Source organism: Poecilia formosa, unplaced genomic scaffold (assembly GCF_000485575.1).
Source record: "Poecilia formosa unplaced genomic scaffold, Poecilia_formosa-5.1.2 Scaffold341, whole genome shotgun sequence".
Lineage (NCBI taxonomy): Eukaryota > Metazoa > Chordata > Actinopteri > Cyprinodontiformes > Poeciliidae > Poecilia > Poecilia formosa.
In genome coordinates, this window is record NW_006800280.1 from 454,528 (window position 1) to 478,310 (window position 23,783).

Below are 23,783 nucleotides of genomic sequence, written 5' to 3' on the forward strand. Positions count from 1 at the left end.
GACGATTGGGAGACAACTAGGTTACATTTTTTTTCTTATTTATGAAGGCAAAAAGTTTCATTCGGAAGAACATCAGATGGATAAGGGCCAACAGAAAGCTAATACTAACAGATGTGCGCCCTTTATATGTTTACAGGTTGCCGTCACTCAGTCGTTTCATCCCAGTTAGTGGAAATCAAAGGTAGGACAAAGTCGTTGTTTTTAGCACACTTACGACAAAAGTAATAAGGCATTTTCCCATGTTCTAAGTAAAAAAATCTGCCATTGGTACTATTACTTTTTCATCAATATTAAAGAATGATTGGCTTAAAACAAGCTCCCTTATCTTGCTGAAAAGTTACTTGTAAGTTAGGCTTGTCTTATTTCAAATGTGCTATGATATTTTCACTAGAAACTAGAATAAAATACTTTAAGATTTTGTGTTTTTGCAGTGCACCCACATCGTAAGATCTTAAGTGTGAAAGTCCCAAGTTGAGTTGAGCTCCAAAACTTTTAGTTTCGAGTCTTGCTTGACTAGCTGTGTAATTTACTCACGCTATAATAATAATTTTGAGATTTCAAAATAATTTTAAAAGCAATTTAAAGTTTACCTGCTGTGTAGGCCAACATTGCACAACAGAGAAAGCAGGAGGGTAAAATTAACTTTAAAATAATCTGAAAATTAATGTTTGTGTTGCTTTTTACAATAAATATTTACAAAAAAATCTAGAAAATTGAAAAAATCCTGAACTGATCCATAGAAAAATAAGTAGATTTTTATACAAATAAAAATTATTTCCATATAAATCAATTGCACTAGCACAAACATGCTTGTGCGTGACATAGAAATACTAAAAAATCAACTTAAATTTAAATAATTTTATTTTTACATATGTTAATATGTAATATTGGATTTTCCAAAAGCACCCAAAGTTGTCAAATAAATATTAGCTAATTTAGTCAGAAAATTGGTCGGGCTGATGCGGTGAATAAGTCTTCATGAATGCAGACTGAGTGTCTGTGTAGTACAGCATTAAAGTACATTTAATTCCCCTTACCCTAAATGCTGTAGTAGTGTCATATTTGTTGGTATATAAAGTGTCTCTAAATGTTGACTGTCATTTTCTGACATGCACAAAAAAACCCAAAAATTAAACACTGGGTTTTTACTTAAACTTCTTGGAATATTTAACCTTTAACTTAAACACTTTAAATTACATCTGAAGAGATTAAAGACTTTGATAAGCTGATGTACTTCTATTTTTTAACGGTATCACTGACAAAGTAAAGGCATAAGCAACATACCTACCTAAACTTGCTCAGCACACATGCAGGAAGCAAAATTTAAAACAAGATTTTCTTTGGAATGAAGCACGGAGGTCGCTAGCAAATGCTCCATCCATCATTGTGTTTACATTCCAGACATCCAACCATGTGCACTTTTGGCACCATCTGCTACATTTCAAAGGGGAATGGCAAGACTATACAGTAAGAGCTACAGTTTGCACACGGAGCGAGCGTTCCCACAGGAGCGCCGCTCTACTTCTGTGACGGAAGGAAATAATCACTCCACAGGGGCTGCTATTTTTATCTTGATCAATTCATCTCCGCACCTCCTGATATGACACACCACACCGTGCGAGTTAGTAAGTTACATAACACGACTATCTCTTTAATCAGCCTGATTATCATCTCCAGGCTCCCGACAGCGAAAAGCGTAGTCCGCCTTTTCGCATTAGTTAAATAAGCGTCGGGTTTTACCTTCTCTAGAGAGGCTGATGTGAAAGAGCCTCGCAACTTATTTACATCCCGCAATTCATCCTTTTCTGCTTCCAAGTCGGAGTGGCGGTTAAAGCCGGGGGATTACATCCTCGTGCAAATGAGGCTCTGACCGAGACGAGAGCCTGAGCAGCCGGTTGCACATCATCCTCAAACTGTGTTCATTTTTCACCGTACTTACTTCTTCTCCCGACTGGAAAGCGTTGAGGAATCTCAACAGAAAACTCATTAGAGCAATATAAAGTTTACCAGCTGCATAGGCCCATATTGCATAACAGAAAGTAGACATACTTTTGATGCCTGCAGTGATTCAAGCCTCACTAAGCACTTTATTATGCAAGGATAAAGAGATGCATAATAACAGCGTAGAGAGTTTGGGACTGATTTACGCTGTGGTGAGGCAAGAAATTAGAGGTTGTTATTATGCAGCATTTCTTAAAGAAAGAAAAAAAGATATGATCTTGTGATTTTCTTTCACTAACAAATGTACACAGGCACTAAGAATCAAAGCTTGGCTACCCAAGTTTAGATTTCCATTGGAGAATTTCACAAAATCCATTTTTACACAGAACATTGAAGAACAGTCTCGAAAAGTCTCGATTTCACAAGTTGAGCAGGAATCAAACTGAGCAGCTGACATTAACATGCCAGATGATTGGCTTTGACAGATTTTGACATATGGTACATACTAAAGTTGTATTGATCTTGTGATATGAAAGTGTGTGAAGTAAGAGGTCTGGATGCAAAGATAAGTGCGTTAGGCTTGACACTATGTTCTAAGTATTTCTAAGACTCTTGTTTTGAAGTAAGAAAAGAAGTAGCTTTTATGTTTCCTTGTTGTGCTGACCGGTCCAGTCCGGTAAACACGTCCACTGAAGCCACCTGACAAAACTCACTTGCAAAAGTAATGAAGAAGTTTCCAACACTTAAATTGTCTGTGGAGACTGCTTAGAAAATAGACAAGATATGAACTCCTAAAATGCACTGTCACAACGGCGTGACTAGCTAACTGTTAGCTCCTAACGTGCTAAAGTTTTATCTAGAATTTTCTGACTATAATACTGTCTAGTTTATTCTGGACTACTTTGTCTGATGCTGTAAAGCTGGCATCATTACAAAGACTCTTGCATGTTTTGGAAATAAAAACACTTCCTTGCTATGACTATTCAGAAATGTGACATTTTATTTCATTCACTCACTGCAGTTCTCTTAACCTTAATTTTGTAAATTTGTAAATACAGTTATAGAACACGGTTTCATGAGGATCTTGCAAATTCTTCAACTCAAAGTACATAGAAGAAAAAGTATTTAAAGGCTGATGGATCTACTGTATGCTTATGGGTCATTTTGAGCGCAAGGGATTAACTGACGCTCACTTAGTAATTACTAGAATACAAATAGTTCTTCAAAGCAAAACCACTTCCTGTTTTATTCATCCAGAAATTTCATAGTAACTGGTGTTAACCATTTTCTAGATTTTTATCTGCAACTTCAATGCAGAAAATTCCTTTTTGTAATAGTAAAACGTACACCTCTTCATATAGCATAAAGTAATGTCATGCTATCCAATGCGGGCGTATGCTGAATGCTTGAAACAGAAACTGAAAATGGCTTCTACATGCTAACAATTATCTGACCACACAGGGGCGCACATAGAGAATTGAAATTGCATTCCCAGACATCGAGTTGGGAATGCAACTCAACGTTGCATTTTCTCACATTTTCCCAAATGTGAGAAAATAAGCTAAAAGAAGACGGTGACATTAGAGCAAAAGTAATGTACCCGGTCCGGACACACTTGAACAGTGGCTCTAACAACCTTTGTCCCAATTCATGTGCTGTATACAAAATGGGAGCACATTCAAAGCAACGTACATACTTCCAAGATGTTCCACAAAATTCTCTTCAGTTCCACATGTTTAGATCCATGAAACGCATGTTTTTTTCAGTACGTACTTTTACAGCTGATAGTGTGGTACACTCAGATACCATAATGGCAACACCAACACAGTGAAGTATGGAAGTGAATCGTATCAGCTGAAAAAGTAATAAACAATCCAAACTCTTTAAAAAACTTGTTTACCCCCCCAACGAAAAAGACACTGACTCCAACTTTCTGCTTCACAAAATGCAAACAAAAATGGAGCGACGTCAGATTTTAGTGGTGGTTGTAGAATTTCTCTTTTGTCTTTGGCTAAAGACCATGAGCCATTTCGCCCGCCACCGCTGGACTCGCATGTTTGATTTGGTTGTATTTACCCAGAATGCCCTGCTTTTGGAGTGCTCTCCGGTCCGCTTGGCATTCACAAATGCATTCGATCAAAAATTCACTTCAACCAAACTGAGACCTAGGTTTGTAGGTTCGCTTTCTTGGTGTACATGAGAGTTCGATTTCGTGTTAAATTAAAGCGGACTAAACAAGGCTGGTGTGAATTCACCCTTAAGTTTAAGTCTTATGTGATGTCACTGAAGAAGGCTCATTTTTGAGTGAATACATTTTATCCCAGTTACAGTTTACAACAATATAAACTGTTGTAAACTGTAACTGGTTACAGTTGTAACTGTAACTACTAGATGCAGTTGTAGATTTTACAACTACGTCTATTTTAGATCAAAATCAACTACTTTAGATATAGTTGATTTTACACAAAACTTTAAAGAAAGATATCGGCGAAAAGAAACGCAACTCGCGCACAAAATGCACAGCGCTTCATTGAACTGTGTAAATGTCAATTTTGTCATAAAGACTGAATTCAAATGTCATGTCAGAAGCCATAAGACGCCGCTCTGGGAGGACCCACCAGATGTCCGCGGTGACCACCGGCGCATGGGGACAGGAGGGGTGGTGGGGGGGCTGGTGTCAGCGGCGGCTCTGCATATTGCAGGGTTTCTGTCAGAGTCGGGACCAGAGCCAAGCAGGACTCAGGAGCGCTGCGCTAAAACATTCTGTTCTGGATCTTGAGCCGCGCCTTCAGGCTGCGGAGAAGAGTGCGTGTGTTGCGGGAGGGGGCTGGAGGATAGAGAGGTGGGAGGTGGAGCTCTGGACAGGTGCAGCTTTTTTTTTTGACGCGGGACTTAACCGCGTGTGAAGACCCCATAACTGGACTGCGGGCACACAGTCACATGGAACTCAGATTTACACTTGTATGAAGTACAACCCGCTCAGATACAAAAAAGAAAGAAAGAAAGAAAGAAAATTCCTTTTTTTTTTTTAACAACTTACCTCACTCATGTTGGAAGCGTGTGCGCGGTGCGAGTTGTGCGGCAGAAGTGGACTTCGGTCGTGTCTCCCAGTCCTTCAGACCACCGTGAAGAAAAAAGCGCCGGATAAAACTGTTGTCATGCAGGAGGGGAAAACCGCTGCGGACTCTCCGGGTCGGACTGAAGAAGATGCGGTTCTCTCTGAGGGACAGACGGATGCACTGCAGCTCTCTGGTGGCGATAAAGAGAGAAGGAGGATGCAGCGCGTGGAGCGGTGAGGTTTATGTGCAACAGCAGCGCTCTCTCTCTCTCTCTCTCTCTCTCTCTCTCTCGCTCGCTCGCTCTGTCGGTCTCGCGGTGTCGCCCACTCAGTCTGAAGCAGTCACCGGGGAGCAGCCTGATGCGCTCCGACACGGATGTTTATGGGCACAAAAGCCCAGATCATTCAACCTAGTTTAAGCTTCCATCAAGCAGCGTCAAGACACGCTTTATCCTCATGTTTACCTTTTACAGTTCAATAAACCAAGAGCATACAGGGATTACTTTACGGTTTTTTTACCCACATTTCTTTTTTCTTATCCACCGTTTCAAAAATATATATATATATTAGGTTTACTCATTAAAACCATTAGGGATGCACAAGAATGGTTTTATTTTCAGTTTTGAATCCTCACATACAGTAGCAACAACTTTTAGGAAGCTAAAGACCAACAATTGTGCATAGCTTCACATTTTCTATACAATGAAAAAAATGGGAAAAGAGAAGTTGTTAATATTGTAAAAATAAGCTGTGAAAGTCTCGTGTTTTCTCTGTGCTGCTTCTCTAAACATGATTCTGTCCTGAAATCCTTGTAAATGCTCTTGTGAAAATGACATGTTTGAATTATGACCACAAAACATGAAATGGTTGAAAATCTCCACCTGCTTTTTGAAATAAACATTTCCCCTCCCCCTGCTTTTGCCACTAAAACAACTTTTACTGCAGTTGAAGGAGCCATTTTGTAATTTGTGCTCTGAACTTTAGGTTCAAAATCGGCAAGTTGAAACAACTAAGACATAAGGCATAATATATGTATTTCTAATTTAAAAAATAAAAATACTTAAGCTTTTTAATCTTTTTACACACTCAGCAATACATTAAACATACAATACTTTTAACGCAACAAAGTAGAAAAAACACATTATTGTAAGTCTGAAAAAGGGTTTCCAAATGGGTTTGCTTTAATTAAAGAAGGTGGCTGATTCCGAGCATTTTGGGTCAGATATGTTCTATTTTGTTGGATTAGAAAATGCTTTTAGTCTATTCCCAATATTTCATAAATTTGTCAATGAAAATAAAATTTTAAACAATTTGAGTTCATCATTATCAATGTATGACTTCCATCCATTCATCCATCCATCGTAGTCATGGTGGGAGGGCAGGGCTGGCGTCTGTCTAATATTTATTCGTAGACATCCTTGATGCATTTTATTTTTCTCCTATGTAAATTTAATCTGCTGATCACAAGCAGGATCCACTGAGCATTAAGCCACTTAGAATGAGAGCTACTAAACACACATACGACCAGACTTACAATAACGGCGCATTCAAAATAACCTAAATGTGAATTTTAACAAAGAGCAATTTAGCTTTTCCCTGACTGTACCCAGATCTAACAGCGTTCATTATTGAAATGAGTAACAATTTTCACCTAAAAGGAGACATTTAAAATAATCTTAAGTAGTTACATGCAAAACCAGAATAACTTAGAATAACTTAAAGTGTATAATAGCATAAGAAAAGGACATAAATCTGTAATGGAAAGGTGGAACGTGATGCCAAAGGACATCACAACACAATATAGGATGCCAAAGAAAACGTTCACCCAAACGACCTGGATTTGAGCGGTACTGTAGAAATCTCTACAAGGTACAAAGTTAAAGAGATGAGAAGAAAAAACAATTTGTCTGCATGTCCTAGTGGGGATTTGTGTCTTGTAATCTAAATGTACCAGTACTGAATGAAGCGATTATATTAAGTTATTACATATTAGAATCTGCTTCCTAAAACTGTGGGCACAGCTGGTCAACACTGTTGTCTCCAGGCAACAAGGTCCTGGGTCTGAATCCAGACCGGGTTACAGATGGATTGATGCCTAGAACTAAAACTTTTCAAACATATTACCCAATATCTCCACTAGATGGTGCTATTGTATTTCTGGACATTTTTAGATACCCCAAACATTTGAATTTGAATGCTGCTAGATCGCTTGTGGAGTTAAGTATAAGACAATAAATTGGTGTACATGAACTTCTGTTACATTTGTAAGTTTTCAAACCCTCCAACCCTGAAAAGAATTACACGAGTGTAGAAGACCATAACATAAACCCCAGGTTACCTCAGTCTGAGTCGTAAACATGATGTGTGTTTGGTATCCTAGTCTAATTGGAACACCTAATTCTAGCCAAGTTTCCTTTATTTATCTGTTGGTTTGACTGAAAATTGTAGAATTCAGTGCTGGTCTTTCACTTTCAGGAACTCTGGCAATGAAACTGTCCCACGGCATGATCCTTCCATCACCGTGCTTGACCCTTGGTGCTGCATTCTTGAGGTTTAATAGTCTTACTTTGAGTCCCCTTCCAAAATTTGTCTTCTCATTTGTCTTATTTCTGTAGAAAGGTGTGGGACTTGTCCATGGACGCAGCTCCAAGTTGCAGTCCAACTTGATGGCATCCATTTTGTAGCTGGTGCTCAGTTCTTCTCCTGGAATGTTTGAGAAATCCTTTAATCTCCATGGCAACCGTTCAGCTTTGCAAAACACCTGGGTGAACCTAGCTCCACCTTCGAGGCGCAGCTCCCCCTCAGAGCTGAATTTTCCAAGTTACCAAACTTCTACCTCACAGAGCAGCCCTCCACCAAGATGTCCCCACTCAGCTCCTTCAGACTAGTGGCAGCAGCAATTATTAAACACCTGGAGGAATTACACATCATTATATGAGCTACTTCTCATTGCAACACTGACAAAGACATTGTTCAAGGATTAATAGAGGAGTACTGTTGTCACTACTCTCTGAAGGAGTTTCAGAAACAGCAGGAGTTTTTAAAGTGACAGAGGCCCATTTTCAGGGTATTAAATTACAAAGTCAAATTTCTTTTAAGTCTTAATTATAGCATTTTTATTTTAACTAAATGTAACATAGCTACTTGATTGTGCAATAAATTTGCCAATACATGTGCCTAGAAAATACATAATGGTTCCCCTTTAAGACTTCTTTTTCACAGTCCATGTTTCATGTGGGGTAATCACTGTTGCGAATCAATGTCAGCTTAGCATGTCGTTTGGATAAAACTCTACGGGGGACTTGAGCAATCTTGTTTCAGAAATGCCACAGACTAGAGATTAGCTCCAAAACTTATCTTCCATAAAGTTCTGTACAACAGTAATGATATTTACTACTCACAACATCTTAACTGAACCCTAGTCCTGCAAATGTGGAACTATCCCTTTAAAGAAAATCCCTCGAGTTATCTTTGTCGTAACACCGAGTCACATTGATACCTGCAATGAAGACAGAAACAACTGCAGCAAGCAGAAGCCTTCAATTTTCTTGTTTTACATGCAACAAATACATAAGGTTGCAATCTAGCATATGTCCACATGAGGGCGCTCTTCTCTTCCAAGTCCAAAGTAACACTTTCTCAGCAATACACCCAGCATTTAAACATACAAAGTAATCAGATCTTTATGTTGAAACCTGTCAAAGGTGTTAAAAGTAAAAATCTAAAAATCTGGGTAGATATGCATAAAAAAAGACAGATTTTATTATTTTTTTCCATGTTTTTATTTCTAATGTGTTTCTTATTTTTTTTCCATTTGTCCACAAAGTTATATTAGTCACTACTATGTTAGGTCAGTTTTTCCCTCACTGCAATGGCAGTCAACTACACAAGAGCCCAAACTTAGCGTGGCCCCCTCACCTCATGAGAGATTTGTCATTTAAAGGCAATAATTGATAAAAACAAACAAACAAACAAACAAAAAAAAAACCTTATCGTAAGACCAGGAGATGAGAGATGAACCTTTTAGAAGTGTTAGATATGATTACTTTAGGAGAATTTCGTCCACATGAGCAAGATAATAAATTTAAATTGAATAATTTTCACTTCTTTTTGAAATGAGTAGTAATATATAGATATAGTTTTGTTGCATGAAATGCTCTTAAAAAACGGAATCATGCACATAAGATATGCATAATTGAACACATACAAACCAGGATTAACAATTGAATACAATTTTATCTCAAGAAATATGTTTTTCTAATAATTTAGCTCCTAGTATGCGACACACATCTTTTTATTTTGCAGTTTTTTTAAAGCATAAAGTTTACCAAATTTTTTTATGGTTCTCTCAGATCAATAAACTTCAGCAGCGTCACTTTGCCTCCATCAATAAGTCATAGTGACAGGACCATTGTCTGTAGTACAATGATTGGCCAGCGGTTTTATTCCCATCTGCCAGTGGGAGGAGCTGAAGGGGCCATCGCTGGAGTTTGTGCTCTCTTAAAAAGAACAAAAAAACAAAACAAAACAAAAAAAAAAAAAACAAGAACCCAAAACAAACAAAAACACAACATCTCTAGAGCTATCTGTACAACATTCAACATCACATTTCTTTTTTTTAACCATAATGCCAAAAACAATAATACTTATCATTATAAGAGCATTTTTCCATCTCGACGGCATTGAACAAACACCACACAAACAGAAAGGAGAAAAAAAAAAAAACTCTAATAAAGGCCTCAATACCAGATAGTACACGTCACCTTCGAGTGGTGCTAGAGACTGATTTATGGACGAGAGAAGAACGTGGAGGAAGAGCAAGCAGGGGGATGGAAAGAAAACACAATGGAAGGGACAAAAATCTGTAAGTTGTCCTCCTTTCTCAAGCGTTTGTATCTTTTTAGTGTCGCATTGGACATGTTTTGGCACCTCATGATGTTTAAAAAAAAAAACATCGTTCAAGAATCAAAGACTTTGGGGCTTTGGTTTACCAAGGATTAGTATGACGACTACAGGTAGTCTCACTCTACAGCTACAGTCATTTTTTAAAAATCACCTAGGGCTTACTTAGAAAGTTTGTAATTTTTTTTATTTTTTAAATTTTTTTAGAGTCGGGGTTAAAATTGAGGCCCAGTGGCCTTGTTTAAGGCCCAACGGGCCTGATGAGCAGGAGACGCTGGCACGAAAACAGCTCTCCACCGGAGAGAACGGCCGGTCGGGAAGCAAAGACATGGGAACGAAAGAATAAAGAAATAAGCCAGTGTGATGAAGGGAAGGAGGGGTGATAAAAGGAGGGAATATGAACAGAGAGAAAAAACAGGAAGAGAGGAGCAAAAGTGTGATATAGGCTAAGTGCTTTTGGTGAGTTTTACAAAATACACCAGGAAGTGCTTGAAACAGAAGGCACGGTGGCATTGATAGTAGTTGTAAAGGAGACACCACTAAGGGACTTTTTCACTACGAAACTCATAAGGTGCTCTAAAAAAATCAGACTCCAAACACATTAATGCACATTAAAGTGTGGTGGCAGTAACTCTAGAAGGACTCTTGTGGCACATTTTCAGAACCAATGTTAACCTAATCCAAACCATTTAGTACACACAGTCTGTACGGAGCCACCAGATACCACTGGAGAACATTCTGAACACAGCTAACATGTAGAAGGGCAACGTCGGAAGTGTTTCCATCACTAAATGTTTTCAGAACAGCTTTCCATATTGGCATATATGCTGGTGTATTGAGAAGCACTTGTTTAAGTCTAAAAATATGGGAAAAGATAGAGATTGTGTGGAATATGAAGTTTTGTGGCATATTTATTTCTGAGTCACTCCAGTCATCAATAATGCACGTGTTTTGGGATCAGTGGTGTGGAATTCACAGTGTTCTGCTGTTGCAGGGAGTGGCTAAGTTATTTCTGCTGTGACATGAGAATTTTTTTCATACTTATGCATACATTAAAGATATCTCAAAGGTCTCACAAAGTCCTCTGATACTTAGATAAATTAATCAGAATGTAGGTCAGCAGCCGCATTTACCATAAAATTGTGCAAATTAAAATAGCAAAAATACATTTGCTTCAAGGAAAGCACAGGACTAAAAAGAAAAATTCACATACTTTGATAACGTTTTAGTGCTGAAATGAGGTGGTTTTTCAGCAGTATCAAAATAGATGTATTTCAAGCAACTGCAATGGAAACATTTTTGTTTGCATCACGCAAGTTGCGTGATCAACAGCTGGATGTTACTCCTGGCAGAAATGACAAAGAAGACGAATAGGAAGTAGCAGGAGGAAGATGGTTTGTTCTTCAAGGTTTTTTTTGGACAATGCGCAACTGGCTCCACCAGAACTATCACAACTCATCAAAAGCTCTTCTGTACAATCTTACACTACAACTTCCCCAAAACGTGTCGTACATCGCTGCTCCTGAGAGCTTATTGCTCCAACAACTGAATAAGAAGCCACTTACAGCTGCCGCAAAATTGTTTTTTTCCTTTTTCTACAAAAATTTGCGCACATTTATAACAGAGACACAGATATTAGTTTTAAGCATCCATAATCCAACAGTTCCACATTTGCATAGAGAGTGAGTTTATGTGTAGATATGATTCGGTGATTGCCGTGACATCAGAATTGCAGCTGCTTCTGTTGCCGTGTATACATCGCATGTTGGGGCTGCAACACGTGAGCAGTGGAAGTCTATCAAAATCTGTGGCAGTCTGGAATATCTGGTGATCAAAATCTATCCTCTACAGCGTCAAATGTGTAGTAAAACTAAAACTGTAGCATTATTTTCTCATGGCAGTGTGTCATCATGAGCCACTGAAACACAACACTGACCAACAATATTGTTGTAAGAGACTTAACCAAACAGTGGGGTTTCTACAGATGCTATGCATTTTTGCAAAAACTGAATCTGTAAAATCTGGTATAGTACAAATGAGGACTTTAAAGTCATGTTTCATTGAGGTGTACAGTCAGTTGATATGTATAGTTAAGTTACATTACTTTAGGCAAATTAATGTGTGTTGTCAAGCTAAGCTTTGGCAGTACAGGGCCCTCAAGTAGATTTTGCTGGGCAATTCCCACGCTTGCAATCTTGTGCTTTTCACATTTTCTTGTTTCATAATCCAGTGTTTCTGCTGAGATTTGTCAGTGTTTTGTACCAACAGTGTGTCTTTTTGTATCCACATTGGGTACATTTTGTACCAGATATAACCACTGGTTGTTTTAGTAATGTTCTGTATTGTTCTCAGTGTTTACTATAAATAAACACTGAGGTTATGTGATGTTAATTTAAGCTTAAGTTAACCCACACAGCAATCAGGAACACAATAGATAATGGGGTGTAATATGAAATTCACAAAAAAAAGCAATAAATATTTTGTGAGTACTATTTATGTTCATACTTTATCAAAAAGTTAAACTACCTAGATACATCACTGACACGGGAGTACAGAATGGAGGTATGAATTAGCGAAGGAACAAACTGACCCCATTACATACCTAGATTTAATGTTGCATGTATTAAAAAGTACAGCTAAAATAAAGTTTATCATTTACTCGGATTCTTTGGTTTTTATTTTTAAACTGTAACAACTGTTTTGTCTGAAAAGTTAAAAGTGTGAAATTAAAATTGTCACATCAAAGATTCCATGGAGAGGAAGCAAGCTAGTGTTAGCATCCTAACTTCTTTTACTTGTAATGTTGCATCAACGTTAAAAGATGTAGCTAAAATTAAGTTTATTTACTTCCTTTTTTTGTTTGGATGTAAAACTGTAATAGTTTATCCGAATTGTTAAAGGGTCAAAGATTAAAACAGTCCCAATCAAAGATTCCACAAAGAGAAAGCAACGAGCATCAGCATATTAACTTCTTGCATTTGTAAAGTCTTAGTTTAAAAGCGTAGCTTAAATAATTTATTCATCTTCTTTTTTTTAAAAAAAAAAAAAAAAAGTAAGACTGTAACAAGTAACCAGGACCAGTTGTTTTAAATGTTAAAAAAGTTACAGCTAAGTTTTCATAAAGAGGACAAAAACTAGTATTAGCGTTAGCATCACGAAGCACATCAGCAGAAGACAGGAGATTATCAGACCTTTTAGAGGTATGTGTGGAAACAGATATGCCTGACGATGCCCTCTAAATGTATAATGTGTTTAGAAAATTCTCTAGAAATATCTGGTAGTGCTACACAAATTTTGACTTACATGTGTACTAATGCTAATGCAGACTGACACTGCCAACAACATAAACATTTGTTCTGATATCACTCCACAAGCCTTATACCCCATCAAATAACAAAAGTCGGCATCAGCCAGTGCCGTCTACTTTTATTAGCCATAACTTCAAATCTCTGGGGTACTTTATTTTTTTACTAGATAGTCTTATTTATATCTTGAGCTCTAATTACGCTTCGCAACAGTTTGTTAATTGATGGGGTAAATCTACTCAAGCCACACACTTACACATTTAAAATGACAACAAAAACTGCCATTGGAAAAAACAAAAAGTTTGGTCTATTGATAGTCAACAAAAAAACAACTACTTTGGGAACTCAAACCTTGCACAGTGCTCTGTATAGACATTCCAACTAGTCTTAGCTCACAAACATTATAATCAATATTACCTATATTGATAACCTTTTTCTGTAAGCATCTTGAAATGAAAATAAACAAAAGTCTGTGGGTTTTTCTTTTCTTGTCTTTACAAAAGCTACACATATACTACTGGGATGTCTAAGCATGTGTTAGTGTTTTAATAATTATTCCTACCGTTGTCTTTTCGGGGTTTTTTTTTTTTTTTTTTTACAGAAAAGAAAGAAGAGAAGGACTCTAGTTGTCCAAAAGTCACCATATCCCAAAAGTACAGCTTATTTCTCGGATTTTGTCTTGTCTGGTAGCAACTTTGTATTTATTTCTCATTTTCAACCCTCTATTTTTGACACAGTTCTTTTTAATACAACGTGCCAGCTGATTGTGGAAGAGGGCTCAGTTTCCCCCCTACAGCCCTCAAGTCCTTGATTTATCATTTGTTCAGCACAACGGACCACAACCCAGTTAGTGCTGAAAACACTGAATTCTAAACTGTGCCCCTTTTCTATCTCGTAGTCTTTAAACATCTTGTCATTGCCTACTTTTTTTTTAAATTCCTTTTGAAAAGAACCACAAACCGGCTACAGTCTGTGTCAAGAACATTAACGCTATGATGTAGCATTTCTTTTACAACTATTCACAACACCCTAGAACCACTTTAAACAAATATATTGTATTTAAATCATTTGAAACTGTATATTCCGATAAAATTAGCGACCTATGTGAGACTCGGACAACGCCAGAGACTCTTTTGACAACATACATGAACAGGCACTAACTGATTACAACAACAACAAAAAAAATACAAACTTTTCTTTCAGATAAGTTTTTTTAGGACAGTAATCGATAAACACTTAGCTGAAAAACAAGGCAGTGATACACAGTCGAGGAAACGGTCACCTCATGCCTTAAATTAATGTCAGATAGCTTAAAACTTTCTGTGGATTGAGGAGGAAGATGAAGCTGACAGTCTCAAACTGTTCAGTGGTCATTCTGTAGAGTTACCTGTTCAGCTCACTCAGTGTAGTAGTCAGGAATACACTGCTTATACAGCAATGCGTCAAAGTTTGAGATTCTGGAATGATCCTAGACCCTTAGCAGATGTTTGTTGAATAGAATATCATCTCAAAAAGCATCAACCTTGGGCTTTTTCTTGGGATGGGGGGAGAGGGACAAATACAAAAGGTGGCCTACAAAAATCCTGAAAAGTTGTGTCCATGCTCCTTTGAGATTACAGGAATTAGTGTATGTTGTAGAGGATTAAGCAGTCACAAAGATAGTAGACAAGTCATACCAGAGGGAATATTAAAGTAGCACTTTTTCCCTCCGTTTTGCGGAAACATTAATCTTCAAGACTCTTCACGTGTTCTCATAAATTAAACTATGAAGGGATGCCTTTTTGCATTATTTCTTGTCTGTCACATGTACAGCTGAAACTCCCTCTGTCTCTTTCTTTTAACCAGTTAGGACCTTGTCATCCTCCGCTGCCATGTGGTTGGGGCTCAGAGCTGGTGAAAGGTCGAGGGACATCCTCAGATCCCGATCTTGCAAATCCTCCACACTGCTGCTCTCCATGTTCTCTTCAAATTCCTCATCGAGTTCTTCTTTCTCCTCCTCCGTCTTTTCCTTGACAGCTGGGCTGTCTCTTACATTCTTGGGCACTGAAGCCACAGAGTCTTGACGATAAGACACATTGTCCAGATGATCTGCTGTATCCTCAGGGTGACCATTAGTGATCTGGTGCTGAGTTGAAGACCAGTGCCCCACAGGGACTGGAGAGTCTCTCTCACTCACATGCCTCCATAACGTCAGAGGATCGATGTCGGAGTTATCCATCCGTGGCTTGGTGGCCCTTTGGGCGCGTTCATTATCCAGGAGAGCAGAGGAGACCCTCTTGCGCCTGGACTTACTTGTGTGGTTTACTTGGATATGCATGGCCATCAGCTCAGCTGATGACGTATGAAAAGGGCAGAACAAACACTGGCTCAGTTTGACCCCTGCTGAGCTATCCCTCCCACCATCAACACCAAACACAACTCCTCCATCCCCGGCACCAATGCTTTCATTGTCTTCCATACCTCCGTGGCTGGGCGAGGTGCGACGGGAAAGATCCAAAGGTTCAAACCCTCCCTCCTGAGTTGATGGCACAGGTTCGTCCTTGTCACTTTGTGGCTGAACCATTCGACTAGTAGTGAGAGGCTTACGTCGGGATACTTTAGTAGTCTTTGGTGGGGGGGATCCCCTGATCCAGTTTCCCTCCATCCCTCCTTGGTACAGGGCCCCCATAACTCCAGACAGATACCTGTACTGGGTCTCCAAGTCGACATCCCTTAGAGCTGCCAGAGCCTTCCGATGTTCCCGTTGGTCTGGGAGGCCCAGGAGCCAAGACTGCTGGCTGGACCGTGAAACGGTTGTATCAGCAGTGCCTCGGTTGATCGGGCCGTGGTTGAGCTGAGATCGGCGCTGCTTGACCAGTCCAGGGGCTCCAGATGTGTGAATGCTGGAGGTGGGCCCAGAGGAGGAATTGGAGGAAGCTGATAAGGCATTGCGTTGCTCCCTGTGGTGCCGCTGGAGGTGGTACTTCAGTGACCCAGACTGAGTGCCTGCATAGTCACAGTGGGGGCATTTGTAGGGTCTCTCACCTGCAGAAAAAAGAGTACGTCAAATCAGACTGATTACATCTGGACATATGTAACATTGACCACAAGTCTCAGGCCCTGTTCACATGTAGACAAGATTAGGTTTATCTTGGCTGTATCCACAAAGGGATTTTGTCATTTAGGCTGTGCATTCACACGTATCCGGCATTTTGGGAAACCAGAAACAATCATTTTTGAAATCGGGTCCCAGACTAGATACATTTCAAAGCTGCGGTTTTATGTTTCCATGTGGCCAAAAAGCTGCGTCTTCTTTGAAACTGTGACATAGACACTTTATCGCTCTCTGTATGCAGCATTCGTTTGTGTGAACGGACATTTGTTCTTAATTACTTATGGAAATTTACCGCATGTTTGCATGTGGACAGCATGTCTTTCACTAACTGAAAAAGCCAAACATAGAAGTGGACAAAAATAATGCAAAATCACAAATAATACAAGTTAAGTGTGATGTCGGCTCACACAGTGCCTACCATCTTGTTTTACAAACATGTTTATCATCTTGTATTTAATTGAACTTTGAATTTCAGAGCAGATTATTTAAATAAAAGCAAGTTTTTAAAAATATTTTTGTAATTTTTCATTCCTGGTGGATCTCTGCAGCACCTCCAAAGTCTAGTCTAGTAACTGGGTCTAACTCCTTTTTGTTGGTGAATCACATAAAATATGAATAAAATACATAAATAAATAAGTTTGTGGTTGTAATGTGACAAATGTGACAAAATGTGAAAAGTTCAAGACATATGGAGCAGTGAAGCTAACGCAGGAACAAGACCTCACTAGGTGGATACCCTTAGAGTGCAATGTTAGTGCAGCTAAGGGTAAATAAGTGCCACTGGGTTACATTTTATTGGTGTGCAGTGGGAGCTGTAGTTGCAGAGTTTGAAGGTAGATGGCAGTGTTCCATTACAGTAAAAATACCACAGCTGGTTGTATCAGAGGCTCATGTTGCTTGTCAACAGCAGGAAACCTATTGCATATGAAAAGTGCAAAAGATCTTATCCACAACATAAAAAAAGCTGAAAATTAACAGATTGTCCTCTCACGATCGGACTCTGCTGTAGAACGGTGAGAATACTTTGAAGAACTCACAGAGTGCATTTTGGACTGATTGAGATTGATGGAGATCTCGCAAATGGACAAGATGGTGTTTAATTTTAATGAGATGTATGAAGCACAGGAAAATAATAAATGGCCACGGACAATCTAACAATACTAGGGAGGCGCTGCAAGAGAGGCCAGGTTCTTCCTTTTGATGTCATCATTTTCTTACCAACAAGTGTATTAAGGTCAGCATGTGGTGCAGTGTTAGATTTGGGAACACCAGACATGGAGTCTTTAACGCATCCACCAGGGGTTGGATTGCTAACAATAACACTGTTGCTGTATTTCTTTTTTTCTCTGCTTTTTTTCTAATTATGCTCAATAAAGACCACTAGCAGCAAGAAATATTAAAAAGATATACTTTTATTAAATTGCATTCTTGTTATTTTACTGTTAACTCCAAACTGGGACTGAACGCTATATTGCATTGCAAAGGTTTTCTTAAGCCTTTAATTCTTTCACATTTTGCTATGTAGCAACTTCAAGTTTCAACATATTTTATGAGATGATTTTTATGAAAGAACACAAAATTGTAACGTTAAGGAAAAATCACATTCTTAGTCACAATTCTTACTGATTTGATAAACATCAATTGATTTTTTTTTCTTTTATTAATAAAAATCTGAAATATACATAGTGCAATTTTGCTCAGGTCCCTTCACTCTACACTTCAACAAAATCCAGTGAACAAAGTTGAACTTGTTGACCTACATAGAAAACCGCTGTCTCTAGAGGAAAACTAACACTGCACAGCGATTTCAACACACCATCCCCTCAGTGAAACATAATGGTGGCAACATCATGATGTGTAGATTATTTTCAACAACAGTATTGGAAGTTGATTGAAACTCAGATGAAGCTAAATGCAGCTCTGAGAGTCTCCAAAAGACTTGTGATTGGGGAGGAAGTTAACCTTCCAGCAGCAAATCAAATCTAATCATAAAGCCAGAGCAGCAACTTACTGGGTTAGCTCAAACCTATCAAAATCTTAGAATGGCCAAGTTAAAGTTCACACCCAACCATGACTGAGAAATTGCTCCCAGTCCCACTCCTTTAATCTTCTTGGCTTGATTAAAGTTTATGTTCACGAATTCAACCCTTCCAATCTGACTGAGTTTGGGCAAACATTTCAATCTTTGATGCAAAGTTTGTTGCGTCTTGGCATTATGCTAATTTGTGTTGGTCTATTACATTCAATTCCAACAATATACCTTGTAGTAATTAGTTGTAACAATAAAAAATGTGAAAGTTTATCCCTTAACTCACCCCAAAAACTCCCTCTGCCACGCACTCACTCCCTGGTGGGAACTGAAGGCATGGAGGAGACTGCTGATTTCATGTTATCTAAATGGCTCCATGAGGACACAAGAGTCCTCTTGACAGAGACGGGGTTAAAAGAATCTTTTGATAACCTTGTAATTCACTGTATGTTGATGATATACATGTGACTCCAATCCATTCATGCTCTGCTACAAACAGGTTAATTTTTGTCCTTTATTAGACTGAATTGTTTTAAGTTCCTCATGTAAACCAGCATTGTTTGTTAGAATTATGTTTATCATTCTTACATTTGTAATTTTATGTTACTAGTTATTTTTCTATTTAGAAGTTTAGTGTTCAAATTTGTTGAAACTGTGGAGACACAATTAAATCTTCCTTAATCTCAAGCATGTTTTTACAGATGGTGACTTAGATCTTCCTGGGATACTCCTGAGCTGTAAACCTATCTGTGTGTTAATTAAATTTCTGTGTCCCCCTTCTTTGTTTCTGAATTCACATCCTACTGTGAAGATAGGATGTGGGGTTTCACCCCTTCCATTCCTTTTGACACCCTTCTTGCTAATAAAAGAGACAAACAAACTGAAGGTTTTCAGAACACATTGTGAGCGGCTTGGAGAAGCAGTTCACTGTGTCTTCTCCTTCTGCAGAAGTTTGGTTGAAAACTCATATACGTTGTCTGTGGTTCTTTCTTTTTTATGTAGGTTTGAGAAAATACCTATCATTGTTTCAACACCGGTCATAAAGTCTATATTTGTCTGACCTTGCAGTGGAGATGAGGGTGCACGTGAGTGAGAGAAGTGAGCTCCGTCTCGCTTTTAAATCCCCAGCATGCCTTAATTTTCTCTTCAGAAGCTACTGTTAATATGTGCCCGAGCTCTCCTCCTGCGCAGGAGTAGAGCTCCAGAGGAGCCGCTCACTTGCCTGCAGTAGAGATCTATGATTAGCACTGGTCAGCTCTCTGGAGTCAATGTGTGGAAAAATAAAGAGGTAGTTCTGAAAACGAGACAACACTCAAGAAGCCTTTCCAGGGATTTCTAGAGGTAAAAAAAAAAACAGAGAAAAGTGGCTTATTAAGCCCACAGCTGCGTCTCACCTGTGTGAACTCTCAGGTGCACTTTGAGATGGTGGGAAGAGCGGAAGGCTTTGCCACAGTAGGGGCAGTCTTTTATCCCTCTGCCACGCACTCGCTCCCTGGTGGGAACTGAGGGCATGGAGGAGACTGCTGTGAAGCCGTTTTCTCCTGCGAGTGGAAAAAAAGGAAAACAAAATGTTAGCATAACAGTTTTCACTGAAGAAATAGGTATTATTTACTACAGTAGAACTATAGAAGAGAAAATTACACATAAGGTGTGAACAAGCAAACAGCAGAGAACAAAAAGAAGACAAGAAAACAGATGTGATACCTTTGAAGTTTGAAATAACAGAGTGAAACCCTGTGACTGCTCCTGCTTGCTGAGATACACTACTGTTCAGTTTTGATTCCTGTCTTCCGTCTCCCATTTGCTGGGATCCACCACCGTGAAGTTGGGATTCTGGTCTTACATCACTGCTGCCGCCTCCTCTTCCCAACCCCACTCCTCTTCGAGTACCAGCCCCCTCTTCTTCACTGGTGCCACGATTCTGCGGCCTCTGAGCATGGACGCGAGCATGCACAACCACCTGCTGCAGGCTGCGGAACAACTTTCCGCAGTCCGGGCATTCCCAAGGCCCTCCAGCTCCTCCCGACTCTCCTCTGGGATCTAGGCCTGATCGGTAGACCCTGATTTGGTCTGCTTCTGTGATCACTGAACTTCGACCTGGGGCTCGCTGACCTTGCTGCTGCCCTCGCTGCTGTGGTCTCTGCTGCTGCTGCTGCTGCTGCTGCTGCTGCTGCTGTGCAACAGCCAGGCTGCGAGCAACCAGCTGCCACCAAGTTGCCTGATCCCCTCCTTCTGAAATAGCTGATGTGGTTTCACTTGTGCCACCTCCTCTGGATGTTCCCCCTCCTCTGGTGGGGTCGCCACCTCCACTAATGCCTCCACCACTGTTTCCCATCTCTGCCACCTGAGCTGCTGCTTGAAGTCTTTCCATGCAACTGGCCCCGCTGCCATCACTGGGCAAGCCAAGGTATCCCAGGATAGCAGACTTGCTTAAACTCATGTCGATCCTACCCCCAGTTTCTCTGTCAGACCTTCCCTGTCCACCTCTGGCTCCACTTCCTCGGTGGGCCATGAGCAGGCTTGAGTACAGGGAGTTGAGTGTGTGCGTACTAGCAGAACCCTTTGACTGCTGCTCAGCATTCCCGAGAATACCATGGGTTCCTAATCCAGCTTTGAGGCCAAGTTTGTTAAGATGAACTTTCATGTGGTTCTTGAGGAACCAAGGCTCCTTAAAGCCACGTCCACACACCTGGCACTTATGATCTAAGGAGTCCTTGTGTTTTCGCATGTGTCCCTTCAGAAACCAGGACTGCGTAAATCTCTGGCCACAAGTATCGCAGCGAAATGCTGGCACTGAAGAGGATGCAGAGACTCCAGCAGCCGATGAGATCTGAGCGTTACCTGGGGTCGGGGCGGGAGTATGGGTTGGGGTGGGCACTGGTGTGTCAATGATGGTCCTGCAGTTGAAGGCTGTTGTCAAGGCCGACACCTCCGGGGAGGGGTGACACTCCTGTAAGTGAGATGCCAGACTCTCTTCTTGGCTGGCAGAGAAAGGACAAAGGGTGCATTTGTACGGGTTGTGGAGGATGCGGACGTGGCGTGCCAGTTCTGAAGCTGTGCGGAATTTTCCCTTACAGGCATGGCAGCGAAACGTAGGCGCTGTGGCAACAGACGAGCCCTCGCCAGTAGAGGAATAAGGGGAGGTTACAGATACAGGATCTTCTGTGAGGGGTGGGGTCAAGGGTGTGCTGTCATCCAATAAAAAGTTTGGGTTCTGGTCTGGCTTCAGATCATCATCTAGACCTTTGTCCTCTCCATTGACATCCTCCTCCTCCGTGAGGTGCTGGATTAGAGTTTTTGGCAGTAAACGCTGATTTGCACGACTTCTGTGATTGGAGAGCAAATCTTTGTGATTCTGATGGATTTTGAGATGTTGCTTAAGGGAAGATGAGGGGGGTCTAGTGCGGTACAGCGATGCAGCTCTTCGTTCTCGGTCCAAACTATGTGCTCGAGCATGAAGAGACAAGATGCTTTGGAATCTAAATCTCTTCCCACACACATGACAGGGAAACTTGAGTGCAGGCCCAGGCGAGGCCCCTCCAGCTCCAGGTGTTGCCCTGGTAACAGTTTCCTTTTGGAACAGTTGAAGATCTAGCTCATCGCTGCAGTTTCCACCCTGTCCTGAAGAAAGGGCCAACTCAAGGGCACCGTAACCAAGAAAAGGAGCTGACGGTGTGTCTGGTGGGGAGGAATCCAAACCGGGGTTGCATCCCGCATCTTGAGCGCTTCCTCCTGGAAACAAAGCTACTGCTGGGGTCGGAGATGGAGGAATTCCATCTAGCTCTTCTTCGCAATCTTCTCCCTCAAGATCAAGGCAGTCATTATTGTTGACCTCTTGTAGAGGGAAGGGAGAGAGGGGAAAATATGGCGTGGTGTCAGGGCTCTGCGGGGAAGGTTCAGGGCTGGGGATCGGCAGGACAACGGGGCTGTCGGGTAGAGGAGAGGAGGCTTGAGGGCTGTGGTCAAGAGATGGCAGCGTTTGGGGAGACTGTGGCTGCTCACAAGCAAGAGACAACACACACTCTGGTGGAGAATCCATCCTCTATCATTGAAAAGATAAAGACAAGCAGAAGTCAGGCAATGATTGAATGAAATATCATTGAACTTACTGTTTTTAAATCACTAAAATAGTTAACCCCTCCTGGACTACGATCAATTTTCTGCTTTCAAAAAAACACATTCTAAAAGTGTCCATTTGAGGACAACTGTACATACATACATCCTGTCTTGAAGGGAGGGGCAGAAACTTACTAGCAGTGTGTTTGGTGTTATGCCATTCTTTAGTGTCTCGGCCTAGGGGGGAAACACTTCTGAGGCAGCCTCCTTCTATAATTTCCTGGGGACAACATAAACAAATAAACTTAATCAGTGAACAGGAAGATCCAACACAAATATCTCAATATCAAGCTTAAAAAAAACATTTTTGAACATGAGTTTCTGTTCAGCTCCAAAATTTCATGCAGACTTGTATTTTAGTAATAATCTAACTAAAAGCCTAATGGTAAATTTGTACAAGTGTAAGAGGAAATGATTTGCAATACTGAGCATCAAACCGTAGGATTTTTTTTTGTCCCTTTCTTGTTGAACAGGATTAAAAGCAATTTGCATCGAAGACACTTTGAACACGTTCCATCATCATTTTCCAACGACAAAACAAACAACACGCGTGCTCGCTGGTTTTAAAACCACGTTTTAACGTATGCACATAAAAAGAAACCCGTCACTTGATCTTCATTTACTCCTCAGCCTGCGTGGGCATGATGAGAACGAGCGCCTCAACGCGTAACAGGTGTGCACCTGTTCATTTCCTCCTACATGTGTTCGCGGGATTCTCCCGCATACTGTCAGCACATATGGGACGATTAGCCGGAGTGTGACTGCGCACCGGTGTGCATTTATGTGTGTGTGTTTAGAAGTTAAGGGCACCACCGCAGGATATGGAGTGTCCCAAACAGGATGGGCGCGCAATGTTTTGACTTCCCCACACACCCTTCCTGTACACACATACAGTAGCAGCTTTTTCTTTTTTTTCTGCTTAAATCGGGATTCTATACACAGGGAGCATGCCTCCACGGTGACACAACAATATTTCTTGAGTCCTCTGCTCGGGTGTGGTTGTACTTTGCTTAGTCATGGCTACTTGCTTAGGTAATTTACAAATGTAAGCGTTTTTTGACTATTGTGTTGCCTGCACTGCGACTGTCATCCCAGTTAACACGTCAGCTAAAACGTAAAGTGTGATATACAGCATATTGAGCCTTTTTTTTTTTTCCCTTCTTTTTGGCAGGCTCACTCACTTACTCACATACACACCCCAAATGTTTTTTTGGAGTACACAGCAGTTTGACTGGATTTATGCACATTCAGGCTGTGGAGGTTGTTTTTTTTGTTGTTGTTGTTGTTTTCATGCCCATCATTCGGTGCAGTTGAGCAGCGGCGAATGCGCCCGCAACA

At 40.4% G+C, this 23,783-nt stretch overlaps 2 protein-coding genes across 2 annotated transcripts in view; both read right to left on the reverse strand.

Moving 5' to 3' along the window:
• pcp4l1 (Purkinje cell protein 4 like 1) overlaps positions 1 to 5,275 on the reverse strand; it is a 28,835-nt gene extending 23,560 nt beyond the window's left edge. Inside the window, exon 1 of the mRNA XM_007573975.2 lies at positions 4,982 to 5,275. Within this exon, the coding sequence (XP_007574037.1) occupies positions 4,982 to 4,990 (9 nt within the window). The 5' untranslated portion in view covers positions 4,991 to 5,275. The remainder of the gene's footprint in view (positions 1 to 4,981) is intronic.
• A 3,868-nt stretch (positions 5,276 to 9,143) lies between these two features.
• Positions 9,144 to 23,783, reverse strand: part of znf219 (zinc finger protein 219) — a 30,830-nt gene continuing 16,190 nt past the window's right edge. The window contains exons 2-5 of the mRNA XM_007573976.2: positions 22,581 to 22,665; positions 20,034 to 22,371; positions 19,724 to 19,870; positions 9,144 to 16,230 (exon numbers count right to left, since the gene is read on the reverse strand). Of these exons, the coding sequence (XP_007574038.1) occupies positions 15,044 to 16,230; positions 19,724 to 19,870; positions 20,034 to 22,368 (3,669 nt within the window). The 5' untranslated portion in view covers positions 22,369 to 22,371; positions 22,581 to 22,665 and the 3' untranslated portion in view covers positions 9,144 to 15,043. The remainder of the gene's footprint in view (positions 16,231 to 19,723; positions 19,871 to 20,033; positions 22,372 to 22,580; positions 22,666 to 23,783) is intronic.